The sequence below is a fragment of the Opisthorchis viverrini genome (assembly GCF_000715545.1).
Source record: "Opisthorchis viverrini unplaced genomic scaffold opera_v5_461, whole genome shotgun sequence".
NCBI classification, from domain to species: Eukaryota; Metazoa; Platyhelminthes; class Trematoda; order Opisthorchiida; family Opisthorchiidae; genus Opisthorchis; species Opisthorchis viverrini.
In genome coordinates this window covers 243,773-265,414 of record NW_008752118.1, presented here as the reverse complement: position 1 = coordinate 265,414, position 21,642 = coordinate 243,773, and the positions used below count along the sequence as shown (strand labels likewise).

General features: G+C 43.4%; 2 protein-coding genes across 2 annotated transcripts in view; one reads left to right on the top strand and one right to left on the bottom strand.

Annotated features, from left to right (window-relative positions):
• T265_15376 (hypothetical protein) overlaps positions 1–14,298 on the top strand; it is a gene marked incomplete at both ends in the record, with an annotated part of 62,546 nt that extends 48,248 nt beyond the window's left edge. The window contains 2 exons of the mRNA XM_009177795.1: positions 8,938–8,989; positions 14,234–14,298. Of these exons, the coding sequence (XP_009176059.1) occupies positions 8,938–8,989; positions 14,234–14,298 (117 nt within the window). The remainder of the gene's footprint in view (positions 1–8,937; positions 8,990–14,233) is intronic.
• The window catches only part of T265_11198 (hypothetical protein), a gene marked incomplete at both ends in the record, with an annotated part of 44,836 nt that continues 34,133 nt past the window's right edge, over positions 10,940–21,642 (bottom strand). Inside the window, one exon of the mRNA XM_009177793.1 lies at positions 10,940–11,138. Within this exon, the coding sequence (XP_009176057.1) occupies positions 10,940–11,138 (199 nt within the window). The remainder of the gene's footprint in view (positions 11,139–21,642) is intronic.

Below are 21,642 nucleotides of genomic sequence, written 5' to 3'. Positions count from 1 at the left end.
ACACACATTCTCTCAGATAAAATGCTCCGCACAAATAGCACCTACAAAAATTTATGTTCAGGCTTTCAAAATGTACCCAACTCTGTTGATAATTTTGGGTAGTGATTAGCCGCGTTCTGACCAGAATACACGTTACAAGGGTATGTGTTGCTCCTCATAAGGAATCTTGACTCTCGACGAAGAGCGAAAATTTTCGGCTTTTTTGTCACGCTTATACAGCTCTGACACACTACTGAAAGAGCCGAATTTGCTATAGATTCTCCTCAAACCATCAATGAAGGCGTTAAATGCGCAAAGACAGAGGCGCATGATGATGGCATTACATGAAACGCAGCAAAGGACGCTCGGTTCGAGACCACTGATCATTCTAAACCTCAGGTGGGCATTCACAAGATACATTAACGCGCTACACTATAAGCTTCAGAATGGCATAAAGTATTGAGATTCTTTCACACACGTTGGCTTATCACCGCCTACAACTGGTCACGAGAGACAAATGTGCATTGGTGCCATCATCATCCCCCGAAACTTAGGCGAACAGAAGTGTTTGCGAAGCACGTATTTCGCTTCCCTGCAAATAACTGAAGCCAGGCATCTCGTGCCTTAACGGTGGTGGGTTGTCGAACAAATAAGACCGGGAACAAAAGGGCGTAACAATCCGTCCGTTACAAAACTGTCATTATAATGCAAGTTAGATTACCAACTTAACTTGCTCACCGTCAAATGACCGAATAATAAATCATTCTTGTCACTTTTGCGACAACATTGCCCCATCGGCAGTGATGACTGGCGTTCCGATTACTTCTAATCAACCCAGACGTTCCGTGCCATCAATCTAGATGTTCTTTAAAGGAAAGCTTTGTGCGACGAGACTAGCGGATCCTTGAAAACCTGACAATCAGAGTGAACATGAGTTGTCTTTTATACTAATATACTAGCTGCTGAAAAATGGGAAATATTGCAGCTGACCGCACACACCAACAACTTCAACGATTAGTAATGTTTTTGAAAATTCGCATACTTTACCAAAACCTCTAAGCTCATTGGAATTTGTGGCGGTCACCCCGTAGATCCCGCAAAGCCAACATTCAAATCACGCAACGATTTTCCTGCAGATTGCAATCTTAATGGACAACATGTACACTAACATTTCCCATACATTGTTTACGCGGCTAACACCTGCGCGAGACTTACAAATTTCAACCACATCAGTTGAAGTTTTGTTCATGTTCGTACAGCTATCAAACACGAAAAGACACCCCTCTCCTCTCACCGCACACAGAAAATGTGTATAAAACTCGGCCCAAAAACAGGAAGTCAGCCGAGATTTACCAGTCTCCACGAATGAGTCCGGAATACATGTAGCAGCTACACTGGAGAATAGCCACTTATCGCCTCCCCAACTTCACTAACCAACTTCATACAATTATCCTTAAAACAATGCGTCAATTTTTAGCCTATCTTCTTACACTCTATTTATTTTTATTAAGCGCGCATACGTTCGGTAACAATCAACATCCAGGTGGAACACGTTCGTTAGTGCTTGTCAGTTCTGATAATCATCCTGGTGACTTAAGGACGAGGTCTTTAACTAATTCCATTTTAGCTGGTTAGCTATTACGGTGTGCAACGAAGGTATCCAACAGTTGGGTGTGTGGACCAATGCATACCTCGGTACTGTGATATGACGCAATTTACTTCTGATAAGTAGACTTATCCTATATTTGCGACAGCAAATGGGGTGCAATTTTATTAGGTCACGCTGTGTTAAAATGCTCCTCAGTGACTATCGACAGCAAAAAAAAGGAAGGTCGGTAAGTAATAATATATGATGGGTTAAACTGCTTGCGAGGAACTGCTCGAACCGCAGTGAAGAAATGTTTTGTTAGTGCCATTTCTGGATGAATATGGATACCTAGACTAACAACTTGATGACCTAAAATTGACATCACTCTCAGAACCCTAATTTAGTCGGTTCTTGATTTTCTCCGACGCTCTCACGGGGCATTAAGAGCAATTTCTTGCCTACTCGGTAGTGAGCTGGTTTCTGGGATATTCGACGAGACACAGACCAGCGGAAAGTCCCTTCAATCCAAACGGGTCATGAGCAAAATTCAAGTCACCATACCATTTATGTTGGAATTGTTATTGTAAAATCCCAATCAGAAGATGAAATCCAATTCTGCAACATATAGTTCAGTTGAACCCAAAAAGCTTATGGAGTACATTGTCATACTTTTAGGAGAATGTACGTAAAATGCTCTCTGCCATCCCTTGAATATTAGGAGAAACAGGGGAGCAATCCAGTTTTTTTCTGAGTCCTCCACTGGGGGCCGAATGAATGCGCACGGTACAGCGGTTGGCGATGAAACATGGAAATTAGGCCTTATTTTTATCGATCATGAGTTATTATAAGCCTGTGTTGGGAGTTCCTCACAAAACTTGTTTTATCATTTATTTTGTAACCACCTGCTTACGTAGTCTCCTAGTGACTTCCATCTTCTGTCGAACCACGTTGAATCCTAATATGGAGCTGAGCTCCCCCTGTTCTATTTTTGTCTGCATCGTAGTTAGTACTTTGAGCTCTAAGAAATACAAGTAATTTCAGGTCACCAAAATGAATAAGAAAAGCGCCACAGGTGTCAGTAATCAAAAAAATATGAAAACACTCATGGAACAGGTGAAACTGGGCACTCAAGAAAAAAGCTTCAATCGTATAGCTGAGCTTTGACATTTAACTGGACCCGTCTTTGGGTCGGCGCTTACCTGCAGCCAATAAAACCAGAGGTGTGTACACCATACCTGAATCCGCATATGCCAAAATCCAATAGACTCGGAGGTTGCTGTCAGTGCATGTACCTAATATATTCTGCTCGTTTTATCAGACAGTTTTTTCAAGACGTACTATAGGCTAGCGGTAGAGCACGTAAATGTCTTTTCTGACTTGGGCAGCAGTGTCTAAACTACACATACTAATGAGAATGAAATCAAAATCAGCTTTTGTTTATCAGCCTCTGGAATTCACTGGACGGGCGTCCGGTAACACTATGGACAGTCCATAATGGCGACGGTCAACAGATTAATGAACAAAGTTATCCAACGCCGCACGATGGTGGAATTCTGCACCAGGTAAAGTTTTGATTCTCGGTAAGTGCCATTCTAAAGCTCCTAAACTAAGCCAATGAAAACTGGTTGTGCCCATACAGCAAATGCCTCCTTGCAGAACGCACCTAGATGTCTGAAGGCACAAAAACCATAATACTTCTGAATAATCAATAATCCGATTGTTTCACACTCCAAGTGCTATCACGAGGGAACACAGAGTTTAAACGTTATGACCCATAACGTTATGACTCATAAGTGGGCTAATCCGACAAAGTATTTCAACAAATGATTTTACTACACCAATTGCTCCAGATGAAATTAGATACATTCACTTGTCTGTTGCGCCGCACTCTTCAACTTACCCAGAGAACGAAAGCCTTGCTGATAACTCCGGCTCACCTCCTGTTATGAGCAGCTTGTAATTTGTTAGGGGGGGAGAATAACTCACAATTCATGTGTACGTTTGAGGCGAGAATTCGTCACTCAAGTGGGTGGTGAAGAAGGATCCTTGTCACGTGAACGCTGTAAATGATTAGTGGCTTTCGTGATATATCCTGTATTTGCAGGTTAACTGAACGGCTGATGAGCTACCCGCAATCGAGCGCTGTAGGGTTCAAAAAACGGTTGGACTGGTTCCGACTTCGAATCTCTTCGGAGATTCTATAAATGCGCACTGCGCATATTTCCTAATGAGGATGAAACAGCTGGGCAGTACTTTCCGGCTTTCCGGTATAACGCAAGTTAACAAAAGTTCGACGATAATTTCGAAGCGTTTTCATGCAATTTGCAATCTCGATTCCTCAACTACGTGTCTGTTGTTCTCAAATTCCGTAGACGCCAGGTGTGGACAGTTACTGTACCTGATATATTTTTTCTCCACCTGCTATATTCAACCAGCGGAATTACACAATAGGCAGTCGGGAAACAGAGCGGAGTATGCCTGTTCCAGTGCTGATCGAACGGACGAGCAGACCAGACAAACACATCAGGAATCACCTCTCAGTGGTTTACTATGCCGCCAACCGTCGCCCTACCTGTCGATGGATAAGAGACCGCACGGAAAGCTCTTTAAAACTGCTGATGTCCTCTGTAACATGTCCAAAAAGTCGTTTATTAGTGAATGAGGCCCTCAGCCACACAGGAAGCAAATTCACTCCGGTGGAGTTAATGTGCTTCTCAGAACATCAAGACATCCAGGGCATGAATTCGAGGCAAGAGTACATCCATATCCGGAATGTGGAAAGTACTTATCAAATCGGAAGAATCTCTCTCGGCACCGACAATCTGTTCACAGTGAGGGAAGACGTCATCAATGTGAAATGTATGGGGCGTCGTTATGCCAGAAATGGAATCTTGATCGACATCTGAGGAAAAAACACGGCCACCATGTTTATGAGCAATACGGGACACCGAGCGTCCAGTTAGTTGTTCTCAGGAAAATGGGCATGTTAAGGACTCAATCGTCGCTACCAAATTCTAAGGAACAAACTGATGAAATGTGACCTAAAATGTGCCAAAATACACACTACGAAGAGCTGTATAACTTTAAGTTTACAGTTGATGGAATTTTCGGCACTGTGTCGGGACTGCCCCTTATGTTCTGAATGGTTGAGACCACCTTTTCCAGGTGGGAACATGCAACCAGTGTTTCTACCTTTAGTTGTAAGCCTCAAATGTAAGCTGATCCCAGTGCAAATGAGCTAAGCTAAAGCGACCGAGAGATTGACGGTGTATGAATTAGCAACGAAGCACGCAAACACGGAGCAGCTGGCAACTGCCGTCCTCTGGATGCGGCCTCCGAGACTCAAATCACCAGTGGTTAGTGACATTGGTGGAAATGACCAAATCGCGCAGTCGGTGGGAATCGTGCGTCAAGTCTATCGCCTTCAAGTGCGTAGCTGTCCAGTTTCTGAACAAACTGAACAGGCCTTCGCCTACAAGGCTTGGTTTTCTTTTCCGCTTTTCCGTTTTCCGTTGATCCAAACTGTAACAGTTAGAATCAACGAGCAAATGGCACACGATTTGCAGCTGATGAATGAGTGGATTGAACGTAAGAAACATCATAATATACATCATGTTATTGAGGGGAAGATTGCCAGATAACTGGCTGTGAATGTCCAACGTATATATTGACCACCGAGCTCATACATTTGATCACAGCTGTTTCGTCAGCAGTGGGTGACGACAAAGTCTTCTGATTGACGATATTCAGAAACAAGAAAGCACGTGATTGGACGTTACAACTCCGGCTGTGAATCGCAGTGAACAGCGGTTCGTCAAATCTCACATTTCAAGTGGCGTTCTTGGTATCTCAGTTATATTTCGGGCGTCTTCTTAAAGATACTGTAGCATGGGAGGATTTGTTATTCGTCCCTGATCTATCCATAGTTGCTAACTGGATCAGATGGACGGATAATTACCAGGTCACCTTCATTTTGCAGCCGGGGGTCTCGCAGGGGAGGCGTGGTCGCGTCATGTGAAATCCGTGAAAAACTCATGCGGTACGCTGTATCGGCTGTGTGAGAAAGCAGCCATCGGGGCTGATTAGCAGACTGCAGCGAACAGGTTGATTCTTCTGCTGCTAGCCTCAAGATGATGGCCGAAACCCATCCGAGATACCAATAAACCGTGAATCTGAATCGTTCCGTCTTTCTACGGTCTAGGAATCAGGGATAACTCTTACGTTATTTCCATTCTGGTCAGATTAATTGTTTAGATCAATTATTTGAGGGAACGTCGATACGCTACTTTTATATGAGAAGCTCTCCCAGCGCTCAGGGTTATGACGTGATAGGTCTTTCCATATGCGAAACGTAATGTCAACAAGAAAACAGAAATCACAAAGACAACATTGACAAACGAAAAATTCTTATTCACTGAGTGCTCTTTGATCACCAGAACATAAGAAATTTTCAGAATATTCATCAAGTTCAGGCAATTCAATGATAGGAGTATTTCTCATTATACAAAGTAGGAGGACCGCCTATACCAGGGCGATGTTTCTGGTCCGTATGCATCCAAATGTGCTGGCGCTCCAGCTCGGCTGGCTCAGCAGGGATGTTCATCATTATCGTCACAGAGATTTCATCACGCAGACTGACTTGTGGGATTTTCTTTGTCAAATCAAACGAAGAAGCGTACCTATTTCGTATATGTCAACAACGCAGTGGGGCAGTGGATTATTGATACAAATCCGGCATTGTTATCAAACGTAATCGATAACCTCAGAGTGTACAGCCACACAGTATGAGATAATTAGAATCAAACATATGCAACATGTAGCCAGGACTGGTCGAACTAGACGCAAAACGGATTTCTCTTCTGATGGGAATCATCAACCTACCTTTGACGATGATGTGATGGCTCATTTCGGACGGCCCAAAATCACCGTCAGTTTTACTGTTTCTATCACAAAATCATACAACGTCAGCAGTACTACTGGAATGTCTGTGGTTTCCTCGGCTTTCAACAAAGTGCACGGAATTTTGCAGCGAAAACAAGCGTACAAATTACATCAGTTCCCATCTTCAAGTTTACTTCCTCGTTTGTTTCTTCGATAGTTGAATTGTTGGCGGCAACATGGGGGCCATTCCTGGGTTACGATTTGCTACGATGATATTTGCTTTGGCACATTTGTTGCTTGCATTTAGAGATAGGTTATTAGAACACACACCATTTTTCGTCAAATCCGAAGGAACTTGCCTGAGTTTGATCATACTGACCGACAACAAACAGACTGTTCGTGCTACTCGTTTGACAAACAGAATGTTTATCTACAGTCAACTTTCTGTACAAACGTAACCACGAAAACACCACTAAAGTGATGATGAGGGACGGTATAGCGAACAGAATTGAAAATCTTATGTTGAGTGGAGCATAAAATGTCTATTCGAGACAACCGTTCTACTCGCCAAGGTCAAAGATTAGGCATATCAGTTGGCCTCCAAAAACTCGGAGGCCGCGCTGCATTTAAGTCGATAAGACAGATTGTCTGTGATATTGGAATAAGGTCGTTCATGCGACAAATATTTTGAATGAGAATGTGCCTCACTGAATGCTGAATCTTGCACTGCAATCTAACTTGTCTGTGTAGAGTTTTATGCTTGGTGAGCTGCAGCTGGTGGCGCTGTTTATTCTGTAGGCGTCACTTACCCGATTTCCGAAAGTATTCCATGTGAATGACGTGACACAACTTGGCTTGAAGTGCGCACTTATGTTTCTTTATTCTGACGATATAAAGACCAATACATGGGTCCGAGCCCCCATAACTAAGTTAACTCACCAAGGGAAAGTTAACTCCTAACTCCCAGAGACCGCGAAAAATCCAGGTGCCATGGTAATAAATCTGACGTTTCAAGAAGCGCAATGCGGAATTACGAGAAATGATACTACTCGCATGCCTCCCAGTCGGTAATATCAGGGTCGTACCTGTTCTGTTTGTTCCAGTTGCGGAGATGAACAGCCTGCTCTCGGAATATACCTCCTCATGTAAGTTACTATTTTCCTCTGAAAGACTATCAAACCGTATTTGACCTGCAATAAAACATAATTCCCGTTCACTGCCTAGCTACTCGATTTCCGAACAAACCGAATCGCAGTGAACAGCACTTCGTCAAATCTCACAATTCGAGTGGTATTCTTGGCAACTTGATGATCTTTCGGGCGTTCTTCTTGAAGCTACCGCAGCATGAGAGGATGTTTTCTTTGTTCTTGATCTGTCTAGTTTCTAACTAGACCAGATGGACGAAGATTTATTGAATCCCTCCGTGTTCCAGCTGGGACGTCTCACGAAAGTGACGTGGTCGCGTCATGTGAATTGCTTGGAAAATGCGTGCGCTATGCTGTATCTGTTCTGTGTGAGAGCAGCTCCTGCGGCTGATTAGCAGATTGCAGCGGACAGGTTGATTCTTCTGTTGCTTGCCTCAAGATGTTGGCTTCAAGATGTTGCACACTGCTGAACGCTTCCAACTAGAGCGCAGAGGCTTTACAGTGGTTCGATACAAACCGGCTTCTTTCGTATGTGGGAGTAATTTCTTCCAGAGAGCCAGTGGAAGTGACAAGTAAAAGGGTTGGATATGCCTTCTGAAATTCACGAGAGGAGTTGATAACATCGACGGTACACAAGGGACGTACGTCGAAGTACAATTCGTAGGTCGTTTGTGACATGAACAGCATCATTAGAGGAACTATAGCACACTGGATTATGACGTTTTGGTACCATTAAGAAATAAAAGGCCTTTGCTGCGGAGCTATTGATTAGAAACTGCCAACTCACCCTCCCCAGACTATTCGAGAGTGGAGCGAAACTCTCCTGTGCATCTTATTCACGAGTGAACATACTATTCGTATGCCGTCCTCATAAGTAGGATCACTGTTACACCAAAACATTAGTACACCAGTGTATAAGTCCATGTTGATTGTTCATGAATTTAAAGACTTTCGGCAAAAGGTCAAATCGATTCAACCAATTTTCACGCTATTCACATCTAGAAATTGCTTATGTTCCCTGTGTCACGAAACCTTTGCTTTCATTATGAACATCCGAACGCACCATTTGCACAAACATCGCTTTCACTCCTGGTCAACACACTTTGAATGCCATTGCAAAGACCTCCAGATTGCAAAACACTTGTCAGACCTCGGACAACGCCTACCGCGTTCTTGGATGTCGCGAACCATCTGACTAGATGTTTTGCGCGAAGAAGGAATTCAACGTACCGGACATTATCTGCACTGATGGCAACCAGGTCTGGTTACCTGGGTGAATCCTCTGACAGGAGAAGACTAACGACGGTAACGAAGGGTAAAGTTATACCACTTTCTGAACTTCAGAGGCACATTTCGGCCCGACCTTTCGTCGCCGAATTGCATGAAGTTGCAACCGGTGAGTGCGTTTTCATGCACGACTCCACTGAATCCCCTATATTTCCTTAATTTGACCTTTACTATCTGCGCGCATACGATTTATTCTACGTTTCTTCCATCCTTGTGTAATTGAGTGAGCTCCGTTTATTGTTTGGTTCTTTGCCTTGTCAAGATCAAACACAATTAAACCAAATTGAATCCTTATATCGTCACTAGTCAGAACCATCATGTACCCTGTGATTACGTTCAACGCACACCCGCCAAACAGTGCGTTTGAAGAGCTGTAATGAATGAAGTTCTTGTTTTCTTCCACAACCCACCCAATCGCACATGGTTACATGCGTGACATTGCGGATCGCAGCAACACTTCCTCGTCGATTGCCATATCATGTATTGTCCGCACGCCGTCACCATACTCCCACGGTCCAAATGGTTGCTGGCTTCCAGTTGCTTGGCAGTGGCTATTAGCTGTTTGCTGGTTCGAACTCACTGAGCTGTTTCACAGGATGAAAGATCCCTCCCGATTGGAAGGAAGATTTTGTGGCTGCCCTGGTCTGACTAAAATTTTGGGAATATTTCCACAGTTCCAAAGCATGAATGAAGTGTGGTTGCCAAGATAGGCGCTAAGAAATCATCTCGAGAAATGATGATCCATGGATACCAACACCTCTAGATCAGTCCGCTTGACACGCACTCACTACATACCAAAATAGCTTTCCTATACACTGAAGCCATTACTCATGGTGGCCTGGCGGATCTGCTCACTTTGTATGATTTGTGGTAGAATATTAATGCTCACAATGATTTCGAGCCATCAGAGATTTCATCGCACACATCAGCATCAAATGTAAATTGATAATGCCCTTCAAAAGAGAATTTCGCCCACCGTGTGCCTGGGTTGACCCGCCGTCATTGCCCATTTCATATATTCAATCCTGATGGCCCTGTGGTATGAAGGCAGGTCGCCTGAATTTATTGACCAATTTTGTAAAAATCAAATTGTGTGGTAGAACAAAATCGAAACCGCTAATTATTTCAGTGGTGTTGGGTGAGTACTACCTGTTTGTTTTTGTTTCGCTGGACAATTATTGAGGTCCCGGAATCCGAATACCTATGTGTCAGTTGATGCTCACTTTTTGAAAATCTAATTAACAGGAGCCTGCGGTGTCGGTAAGACTCTGGTAATGCTCCTCATAAAAACGTGGATACGGTAACAGCAACCGTAAATGCAAACCGCTGTTCTTGATTCGATATTTTAACCATACTGTTCGTTATACCTAGGATCAATAAGTACTAGTCTGGTGTAAGCAAGTAGATCCTCTCGTGAATAGAAAGTTGGCAGCCGAGTATCCATCAGTGCGTTACGTATGATATCTGATTCGAACAACGGAGTGCTCTTATGTGGCAAGCTATATGAGCTGCTGATAGCGGGCAAGACAGGGACCGAATACCAGGTCCGATGACATCCGCTGACAGCTAAAGACTGGATTTGACGAAAACTGTGATTGTGGACAATCGCTGAAGACTGCCAAATCTTGCATCGTTCGCCCAATCAGTTTTGTAAAAATTGCAAGGCATCGCATTTTGTTATGAACATAAACATACGGTCTTGTACAGTGTGTCTACTAACATAGTCATGAAAATTAAAAGCATAGGCTGAATATGGTGGAGTCTAATTCCGAAGAATAGCAATAGGATGAAGCAAAATTTTAAATCGATCAACGATTCTTCAGACTACTCTGTGGAAATACCGTTGCTTATGCTGCTTAGAATGCGGGCTCCATTGTGTGTCTCTCGCTGGCTGGTGCCTGATGATTGATTTCAATAATGGTCGAGATTCGTTCTTGTATACTCCTCGGCTTCTTGTCAGACAATGCTAATAGCTCACTCGATAATTAATTCAGGGCTGATTACGATCCAAAACGAGTCCTCCTAGCGTTGCATCTTAGATTCACGCACATACGGCTTATTACACCGGATGAAGAATTCTATCCTCGCCACCAGTTCGAATGTTCTTGCTGATCAGCCCCGTCCATGCAACGTAAAGGCAAACAAACAAAATGCTCGGGCAGATCAGCTCGAATCGATCGCGTTGTGGACCACATTTGCTCAGTGCCTCCTTAGAACCGTGCACCCCGGTCTGCAAAGCCGTTTTATCGCCTGCTGCGCTTGGACAAACGAGAAAAGGTCAAAGAAAGTGTTGCATTGATCACCGTTGTGTTCAAGCTGTCCAACTCATCTGCCAAATGTCAGTGGAATACAGCCAATACAGCCAATAAAAATCAGAGCTGGTTTTCCTAACAGATAGATTATTGTGAGCACGCGTCTGCGTTTCCAGCTCCTTCCGGGCGGTGATGACAAATTCTTTGCGGTGTTGAAAAAAGCGTTCAACCCTTCTTCAAAAAAAGAATTTTGGTTTGAAGGCAGAATGAAAGGCATCGTCCTGGTGCTCATAGAATTTACTACGATACAAAATTGTATGAAAAACCGGTCCAAAGAACAGGGCAACTAACACTTTCATCTATAAGACAGCATTCGTTAGGTCGATTGATTGATTGTAAAAGGGACGAAACAGGAAACACGTTTTTCTTAAAATTTGTGTCAAATTTGGGATTGAGATCTAAGTCGAGTACTTGTGCCAGTCCCCGCATGTATTAGATTCGTGCTTCACGCACTGTTCCTCACTCCAGGTAACTCAGTGTCACCCATCCATTGACGTCAGTAGACTATTTGGGATAAGTTGGTCAATTCTGGTTCTCCATTGTCCTCAGCGTACCCTTGGATGTCAGAGATTATCAGAAAGTGCATGATGATTTTGCCATTGTATTCGATGGCGCAAGCAGCAATAGGGTCCGCCTGTTGACTCGGTCCATAGCCGCAATGCAGCCGATACTCACTCCATTCCATCATCCTAATGAGGATCGATACGAGCAACAAGCATATACTATACAAAACATTACTAATTTGTCCAATGAGGACTGTGCCTTTTCTCAAAATCTGTGTTTGTTTTCATGGTTATAACGACATCTCCCCGGTTATTCCACCTACTAGATAATTGGGAGGGGACCTCATTAGACAAAAACAAACATACTGTGTACTTCATCCCCTTAGACCTACTGACATAAAAAACGGTGATCAATAAACTAGGAATACAGGCCGCAAACATTGTGCCAAGATCACAATGGACAAACGGGAAAAGGAGAACGGTTCGACTGCTTTTGACTTCGTTGTAAACAGTGAATAATGTGGTGGCCAAGAATGATTGTGAGTTTTGCCCATTTTTATTTGCTCGAGGGACTTTACATCATAACACGTAGTGTTAGTCTCACACTCGATAGGGTCACTGAATTTCTCCGTGAATTTTATGCAACTGGGGCATCAAGTTAGATAGACTATCTTACCTACACGCCTAAACCCCAAGAGATGGTTGTAGAAAAGCAAAGTTAACTGAACTGCAGTCGATTTAAAGTGCAGTCCGCAGTGAGCTGCAGTACCACACATGCGACCGCAGGTTTCAAAATAGTCCGTTCATTCGAAATGGTTATTTGTTTGTTCCAGTTTACGAGCTAAGCAGCCTGTTTTCAGAGTACGCCCCCTTATGTGAGTCATTGTTATTAAATTCGCTTTTCATTTGAAGTAAATATATATATATTTTATGTCAAATGATTGTGCCGAATACGCCCTCCTCGTTCTCAGAAACCAATAGGTTCAACAATTCAGCAATCTGCTCGAAAGTAGCTGGAAATAAAATCATATTTAATCTGATCCTTACATCAGTTTCTGGGTTTCGTTGAATGAGTTTTGAGCTTTTGCCAGGCCGTCTACATTCCCAACTATAGGGGTACTAGAGAAATCTGCCTACAGGAAGACATCATACTTGAGTGTGACTCAAACGCCGCCTTGCAGGACTCAGTTACAAACTGTTGATAATGGCTTAAGTATAAACCGTTCGCGATTAAACATCATTCGGCCACGAGCTGTTCACGAGCAGCGCGATCATTTCAACGTTGGGCGCAATAAAGCTCTATTCGAACTGCATTTTACAGTTGTCCTACGCGCCACTGGGAAGGTGGTGTAACGCGATTTATTTCTGCAGCTGTGTGAAGCGTGAACGCCAAGATGGCTTTATATGTGACACACTGAATAAAACGCTTGGTAAGAGCATCGGCCAAACACGTCTCACTCAATCATAAAGTCGGTGGCCAGCGAGATTAGAAACCACGTCTAAGGAACCTTGATGCATTTCATTGTTATCTGCGTATTCCTTATTCACCCGTTTGCACAAGTTCTTATCCAAACGTCTTCACGGTATTCGTTTAAACCTGGTGTGAATAAATCAGTATATATCTTGTCTGATATCAGGTTTTTATTGTCGGCTTATGATGACAAGTTGCCTGATAATTTCTCTCCTAGAAGGCAATTCAGAGTGGATTGTAAGCGAGAATTTTAGGCAAACATGTCCTGAGGAATTTTGAAAGGAATAATGTAAGCGAAATTAGCACTGTAATGTCGATTTGTTTTTCAGAATGCGGGAGGGGAAGTTCAATGCAGTTTTGTGGCCAAAATAGCATACTATTGAATTTAAATGATGTCACGCTTAGAAACCCACCTTTTCATGAAACAATTTTTCCAGTGAGGAATAGAGGTGCGCAACAGTGAAAAATGGCTCCCCTCTGGAAAAATTCCTCAGTTTGTTACAAAGATAACGTGGGACCGAAATTCACAATTAACCCAAGTGAACAGAGCAGCTATATCAAAGTTTTCCCGTCAAGAGGAAACTAGCTGCATTCCCCCAGAGTTCCTCATTTTACATACATAAAGACAGTCATGCTGTCAGACTCCAATTTGCAATGAACAGAGTGTAAATACCCCGGCAGTGGTGGGGATTGTTCTCGAATTACTTGTACGCTCCAGCTGAAAAGTGGCGAATCTAGTTGCCAATGGAAATGCGGGTGGCAATGCGTGCTGTCTCAATGTGTGTCGCATAAACCATGGAAGAGCTGATCGCCGTCGAACGGTCCCGTGGTAATCAGGTGGTTGCTAGAAGGCACCACTCCGCAAATTGTGATATTCGCTTCCCTCGTTGTTGCAAACAGGGTTGAAATAGGTGTGAAATGGTTGCCAAGTTTCCTCCATTGAGACCTACAACGTTGAGGCCGCAAATTAACATTCCTAGGATCCCATCCAAGGTTATTTTGACTGTTGTGTTTAAGGACAGTCTATTGAAACTGGTACCAATTTCTTCTCTCTCAATTTTTAGCAGCAAGTGTGAACGAAGTGCCGTCAAAAAACAAGAACGGAAGATCCAAACAAACGAGCAAACACGGATGAAACCTGCAAGCGTTTAATGTGCAGCAAATCGTTCCCCTTTCTATCCGAGGCTACCAGGCACCAGGCAGTAGTGCACGCGGAAAATTCCAAATTTATTGCGGTGTGTACGAAATATCGTTCAAGAGTAAGCGATATCTTAGGCGACGTATGAAGAGGTTTGATATTTCAGCATTGCACAGGCAAGTCGGAACATCCAGCAAACGGGTGCAAGAATCACATGGAAGAGGAAAATTACGTTCCGTATGCGGAAAGTGCTTTGCCAATTGGAGCTGTCTGCGTCGGCACCAGCGATACGTTCGTCGGAATCACAAACAACGATAGTGAAAGGAATATGTGATGGCATTCCGCCGAAAATGGAACTTGGATCGCCATATGGGAACCAAGCACGAAACGCAAGTTGCACACATTTCCGAGCAATCTGGGAAAACTTACTCTAGATAGGATGCGCTTAATGAACATGTAAAATCTATCCACAACGAAAATGCAATGCCACGTCCGACTAACCAATAGCGAATTGATAGAATGTGACCTATGGAAGAATATATGCACACTGAATATGACAATCGCCGGAATGGTTTCTTGTTTCTTTTTGTTGTAAAGGAAAGCGTAAACCTAATCGTGTTTCTGTTCTTGCTTGAGATTTCCGGGCAAGTATCTGAGATCATGGAATATGTTCACCCACCAACAATCCGTACTCGCGTCCACATCCTCGGCAACCTACAACCCGAACTTAATAATCGGTGGATGACCGCGTTCACATAGCTAATACGTGTTCTCTATCCCAACTTTCGGAACAACTTTTAAGACAAACGTCTCTCCGATCAAACACTCGACCTAACGAACACCATAAAAATGACGAAATATTAGTTGTTCTGTTATTGAGATACCGGAGTTTCCATCACCTTATCGTTCCGATAAGGTCGCGCACCAATAAAAAACTCCGTCTGTCGTTGAAACGGATTTCATTGGTTTATATTCACTCGCCCTTGGCAGATGGGTTGTAATCTTGTACGCGACAGTGATCAGTACCGCACTCTTGTTGACTTTTTCTGGTTTGGCCAAGAGCGACATGCGATCAAGCGGTTATCCTGACCGGGTTTCAAGGTAATAAGAAGGCATTAAGTGACTTTGTTCCACAACGCTATCAGTTTGAGCTCATCTGTCCAAGCACTTTGTTTCAAAAGAACAACCGAACTACCCGCTCATAGTCACATGTGCGCACTAACTAAACCATGCATAAGATCCCCAACTCGGTAGTCCGATTTTGTAATGAATACGCACGAGTTGAACACGAACTCAGCCTAACTCTTATTTCTCTCTGCTGTAAATTTCAGGTGCATTGCTGCACGTTTATTTCGCTTGTGCTCTTACGATGAATGGACGAGACTGATCAGCAAAAACACTGAAGCGGGCGGCGTGGGCAGAATCCTTCATCCTGTTTAACAATCCGAGTGCGCGTGAATCCAACATGCAACGTAATGAGTATTAGTTTCAGATCGCTCTAAGCCCCGTATTCATTATCGAGTGAGATATTGCTCTTGTCCGATGACCATTATCGAAACCAATCATCAACCATTAGCCAACGAGAGCCACAAAATGGAACAGTAGAACAACTATGCGTGTTTGAATGCAAGAGGCCTGCATTTCGAACAACAAAATCAATGGTTTCCGAGATTAATTAGAAGAATCATTTACCTAAATGGAAGTGTGCTATTTGGTATTGCTCGTATTGTTCTTCGTTTATGAATTGAACTAAATAAATAAATACCTTATGCTATTGAATTCGCATGGGTTTGTCAGTAGAGAAACAATCCCAGACGGTATGCATATGTTCATCTTGCAGATATATGCAAACTTGCGGTAACTTTGAATTTTATAAACTGACCGGGCGAATGATGAAAGATGTTGCAGACCTCAGCGAGTGCCTACAAACACATTTTTCGTCATATCTAGTCACTGACCTTCAACTCCGAGCTATCAGCATCTGAAATGGGTTGAAAGCACTGCCTACTTCAAATCAGATATCAAACACAATGCACTGATGGATTCTCGGTTTTTGGCTGTCAACATTCCATTCGCGGGAGAAATACATTGGTTGAATCAGACACATGATTATTGACACAGCATATAAAAAACCGTGTGGTTAGAATATGGAATCAAGAATAACGGGTTACTGGTACTTTCACTGTTGCCTTACCGTATCCAGCTGCTTGTCAGTATTCTCACGGGGGTCATAGGGATGCTACAGACGCCCTTGTTAATTAGGTTTCTAAAAGTTGCTCATCACCTGACGCAGAAGTTATCGAATTTCAGAACTTGTTTGGTAGTCTAGCGAAACAAAACCAAACAGGCTGTACACTCCTAACACCATTGTGATGTTCTACCAAACAATTCGATCGATCAATTCAGACGACTTGTCTTCATACCACAAAACTATCAGGACCAAATGTATGAAACTGGTCACAAAGTGAGCAGATCCACGAGGCCATGAGTAACGGCTTCAGTGTATGAAAAGCCAGTTAATCTATGTGTACTGAGTGCGTATCCAGTGGATTGTTATCCACGGATAATTATATCTTAAGATGTTTTGTTATCGCCAGTCTTGGCAACTCCACAAGGTGAATTTTTCAACTGATTCAACTTCAATTAACTGCAACTAACTGTGGATAAGCTAGCCTTCTCATGTTCGCGAACGCTGTGTAGCTTGCTGTTAGCGAACCTCTTCTCAGGAGATATTAACGTGCACATGTTGTCAATGAATGATTATAACGCTAGGTTTAGTATACAATAATAAAGTGGCCAGATGGAACAGCCTCACAAACAATTTTTCGCTTTAAATTAGTCCGTCGCTAGCCTGGGTGAGCGAGTAAACAATAATCCAATCCCAGTTTTCCAAGGGACTTCTTCTGAACATTCCCCATATATGAGAGATTCCTTAGATGGTCTGAAATATTTTGGTACCAGAGTTAGCGCATGATACTCGTGAATGACCGCTGTAAGCACGAGCGAAATCAATCAAGAGAGAGTCGAAGCACATAACGTAACACAGGGCATCATAGGTACGATACAATTCGTGGGTGTGTAATACTGGATCCGGCTGTTTCTCAAATAGGTGCTGAAAAGGATGTCGTTACCTCCGAAGAGTTTTGAGTCTCAAAACGATGAATTTCAACCTCAAAAACTCGAGATTCGCAAAGACGCGAAAAGAATCGCAATCAAGAATGCACATGTGCGTTGAAAATGCATAGCATCAAACAAGACCTGGCCAGTGGAACACACTCAGTTTGTGTAAACTGAAGTCAAGGACGGAGGGCTTGACGCTCCCACGCAGAATTCTCACGACACAGACGGGAGAAGTGAATACGCTAGAACAGACATTTGTGTTGGAAACAGTCAAGTGGTCAGTCGGAGCTGACGGCTGGATAGATAACCGCCAGTCGTGCAGGAACGGTAAGTCCAATTGTTCGCCTTCTGAAGAAAACGAACTCGGCATAAATGTAGCAACTTGGGAATGGGGTTGCTTTCCGTGAACGGTTCTCATGTGCCGATCAAGATTCCAGTGCCCTACACTCCTTGCACTCTTGACGGGTCTCCTTTCGGTAAAACTATCTTCGATGCTGGAACTCATTCCTCCAACATGAAAAGCACTTCCCGCATTCAGGACATGGAATTCCGCTTTCCTCGGGTTGCCGCACTCGTTAACTGGATATTCTGACAGAAATGTGGTGTCCACTGGCGTTTTATCTCTTCATGTATTGCTCAAGCCTGCGCTCACTTGTGAATGATTTTTCGCGCACACTACAATAAATATCGGCACTTTCAGCGTGCACTGATGTTTCGTGCTTCGTAACCTCCGACAAGATGGGGAATGCTTTGCCGCATACGAAACACTTGTGAGGTCCTTGCTGGTCTACTTGTTTATTCGAATCTTCGGGTGGGACAAGAGTGGAACATTTGTCCTCCGTTGCCTATGTTTACCGCACTTCGTTAACGTTTGCTGGTTAAAATCAAAAGACGTAAAGAAATCAGTGTCAGTTTCAATAAATAGGTTCAGCTGGCGTGTACTGTCCCTAAATGCAACAGTGCAAATACAATGTCACTACTGAACTATTGGAAAGAGACCTGAAATTTTGAGTTTAGTGCTTTTGTTGTTAGTGGACAATTTGTCTGCTGAAAACTCATGAAGCACCTGACAACTAATTCACCCCTATTAGGAATTATGAGAAGTCCGATTCTCACGGTTTGACTAATGGTTCATGCTTTCAACCACGTGGTTATTATTGAACGCCAAACCGTTCGATGGCGATCAGCTGATCCGTCGTTAATATACCTCACAATTATACAGCACGGAGCTCCATTCGTTCATTCGCTCCGAAATGAGTTCGGCGTGGCTACAAAAACACTGGCTATTTGATTCACGACTTGCCAGCTTGAATAATTATCCCTTCAGGAGTATTTGCAATTCGTGAATACCAAGTTAAACCAGCTAGTTGACTTTACGACCAAGTTCGACATAATTTTTCCGAGCTCCGTTTAGACGATTGCTGTCGTACTGGCTGTGGTGATTTCCAGATACAAACATACATTTGGGACGATAATTCGTGAATGAACAATACATAAACTTCAAAGCCGTAAAGAGGAATTATGTTTTACTGGCATTCAAATATAATTTAGTAGTCTTTCGTAAGAAAATAATGATCTACACAAGATGGCATATTCCGAAAACGCGCTGCCCAACGCCTCAAATGGAACAAACAGAATAGGGTGCGTGGATTTCGGCAGAAGCGGTGAATCACGAATTTGGATGTATTTGGTCCGGCAACATAACACACTAGTGAAAATGATGATCAAGCTAACGTGTAGTATCATGACATTTCTTGAACTATAAAACTCTCCGGGCTTGAAGGTATGAAGTTCTTGGGATGCTGTATTTTATTCCCTAGGTCTGAACCCCTCTTCTGGGGCTTCTGAATGAAGAAAAGCATGGGGCGCGCCGACGGGGCACGTAATGCTACGTCTTCTAGTCAGTCAAAGGAAACTCTTTCGTCTGGGTTTAGGGGACGACAATCGGATCGTAAATAAGCAACATCTACGGGGGAAATGTTGATGGTGGTGTTTTATAGTTACTCTGGCCTCAGATAGAAATATACCTTATATCGGACTGGAACAAAGCTACTTGATCTGGACGCCTTTCATGATTTTACATTTGAATGCAACCATGTCATATTCTGCATCTTTGAATTTCGGCCACTCGAAATTCTGCAGGGATAACAGCGCTCCTTTCGGTAGGCCGTAGCTTGACCTGCGAAACACACTGCACGGCAAAGTTAGCTTGGAATGCTGGGTGCAGTCCCTCATAAAGGAACTGTCTGAGGGAATCACCTCACCTCTTCTCGCGCCATGCAAAAATGAGTGACATCCGTGTCCTTGGAGGCCAAACGATATGCTTGCCTGGTGAACGTGGCGGGTAGAACGCCCGTTTCGAACAGGCATTGTATCATGCACTACACGCAAAATCTGCGAATCCGTTCGTTGCAGGATCACACACTGCCACGTTCGGAATATTCGCGTGGTTACGTTCGCGCACGAGGTTGACTTTCTACGTGTGAAGCAAGTAACACAAACAATCACACCAACCCGCAACCCGTGAATGGCCCCCAAGTTGCCGCTACGCATCCAAGCATCAGAGTAACAAAAAAGCAACTATACTTGAAGTTAGGCATCGATATGCTTTGTAAGTAGTCCCTACAAAATGTAACGCATTTTGTTTTAAACCGGGGGAAATCACAAACAGTATACTAGCGCTGCTGACATTGGATGATTTTGCGACAGAAAGAGTAGAACGCGCGATGGTTTTGGGCCATCCCAAAATTCACTACACACATCAGCGTCAAAGGTAAGTTGATGATTCCCATCAGAAGAAAAATTCGCTGTGAGTCCAGTTCGACCAGTCGTTGTTGCTTATTTTATATGTTCGTTTCTAATGATCTTGTGGTGTGCGGCCGCGCAATCTGAGTTTGTTGATCACGTTTGTTAACAAGGTGGGCTCTGGATGAACAAAATTCGAACGTTCTCATTATCTGGTTAGCTTTACAGACTACTGCATGTTTGATTTCGGTTTGTTGGTTTGCCGCCCAAACAACTAGTGAGACAAATACGTTAGAGAAAACTCATTACGTTCTCGGATCCGATTACGTTTTCAGAAGCAATGCACAATCTTCAGGAGGCTAGTGAACAGAAGGCTGTGTGGACTGTGTATCATATCTCACAGAAAGCTGCCCACAAAAGCCTCCGTTTACAAAGCGGTGACTGAAAGGGGTACCTGCCTTCTCTACTTTTATTTTACTTCGTGATTGATGAAATAGTGAGACTAACGCTGGCAGTCCTTCAAAACCCCGGTGTTCAAATCGACTAAGACGTAAACCTCGTTGATCTAGAATTCGCGGGCAAAATCCTCCTCGTTTTCTAGCAGGAAAGGTCACTTTTTTTTGTCGTATGCACTTTGCACCCACAAAGTCTACGGTCATGCTCGTTGACGTGCCGTCACTGAACGCGAGCAACTTAAAATCCAGTTGGCATTTGTGGAGCTTTTTACGTATCTTGGTAGCCGTATTAGTTCTGCTTGTAGTGTGACAGATAAGATCAGTGCATTAATCCGCAGGGGCCGGGTCGCATTTGCTAATCTGAGAAATCTGTGCTGTCATAGTGGTGTATCCCTGAATCTCAAGGAACGCAAGGCAAGTTGCCTTTTCATTGGATTGATGCATGTGTCCAGCACCAGAATCTGTGATGTTTAGGCCGTGCATCGTTTATTCTGAAATATTGTTTTCCAGTGCTCCTGGTTGAGGACACTGCAAGATAAGCCTGCTAACCGATGCCGATGGCGTTCTTGTTGTCATTTTCTGTCCTGATTGTCTGAATGACCGTCTAGAGGTGTAAGCGCCTCGGAATAATTGTAGTGAGCCAGCCCGAAGTCCCTTTCCCGTCCACCTTTATTCCTTTCTTCACAGTATGGCTTTCAAATAAATCATGGCTGTACGGTAGTGCATCATCCGTGTTGAACACTGATGTCATGCTGTCGTTGATGATGACAACGATGATGGAGGTGGCTTTTGGACTCATTTCCTTAATGAGTTAGCGTCGTGGAAAACCCCAAAATATTAATGGAAAACAGACTATTGATTGGTACATCTCGGCAGTGTAATGCTCCACATGGTATTACTCATCTCCGGTATGCCTGGACAGGTTCACACAATCCAATGAGATTGCGTCTGCCAAAGAAGTGAGGAATATTCATGTATATATACATATATATATATATATATATATATATATGAAAAA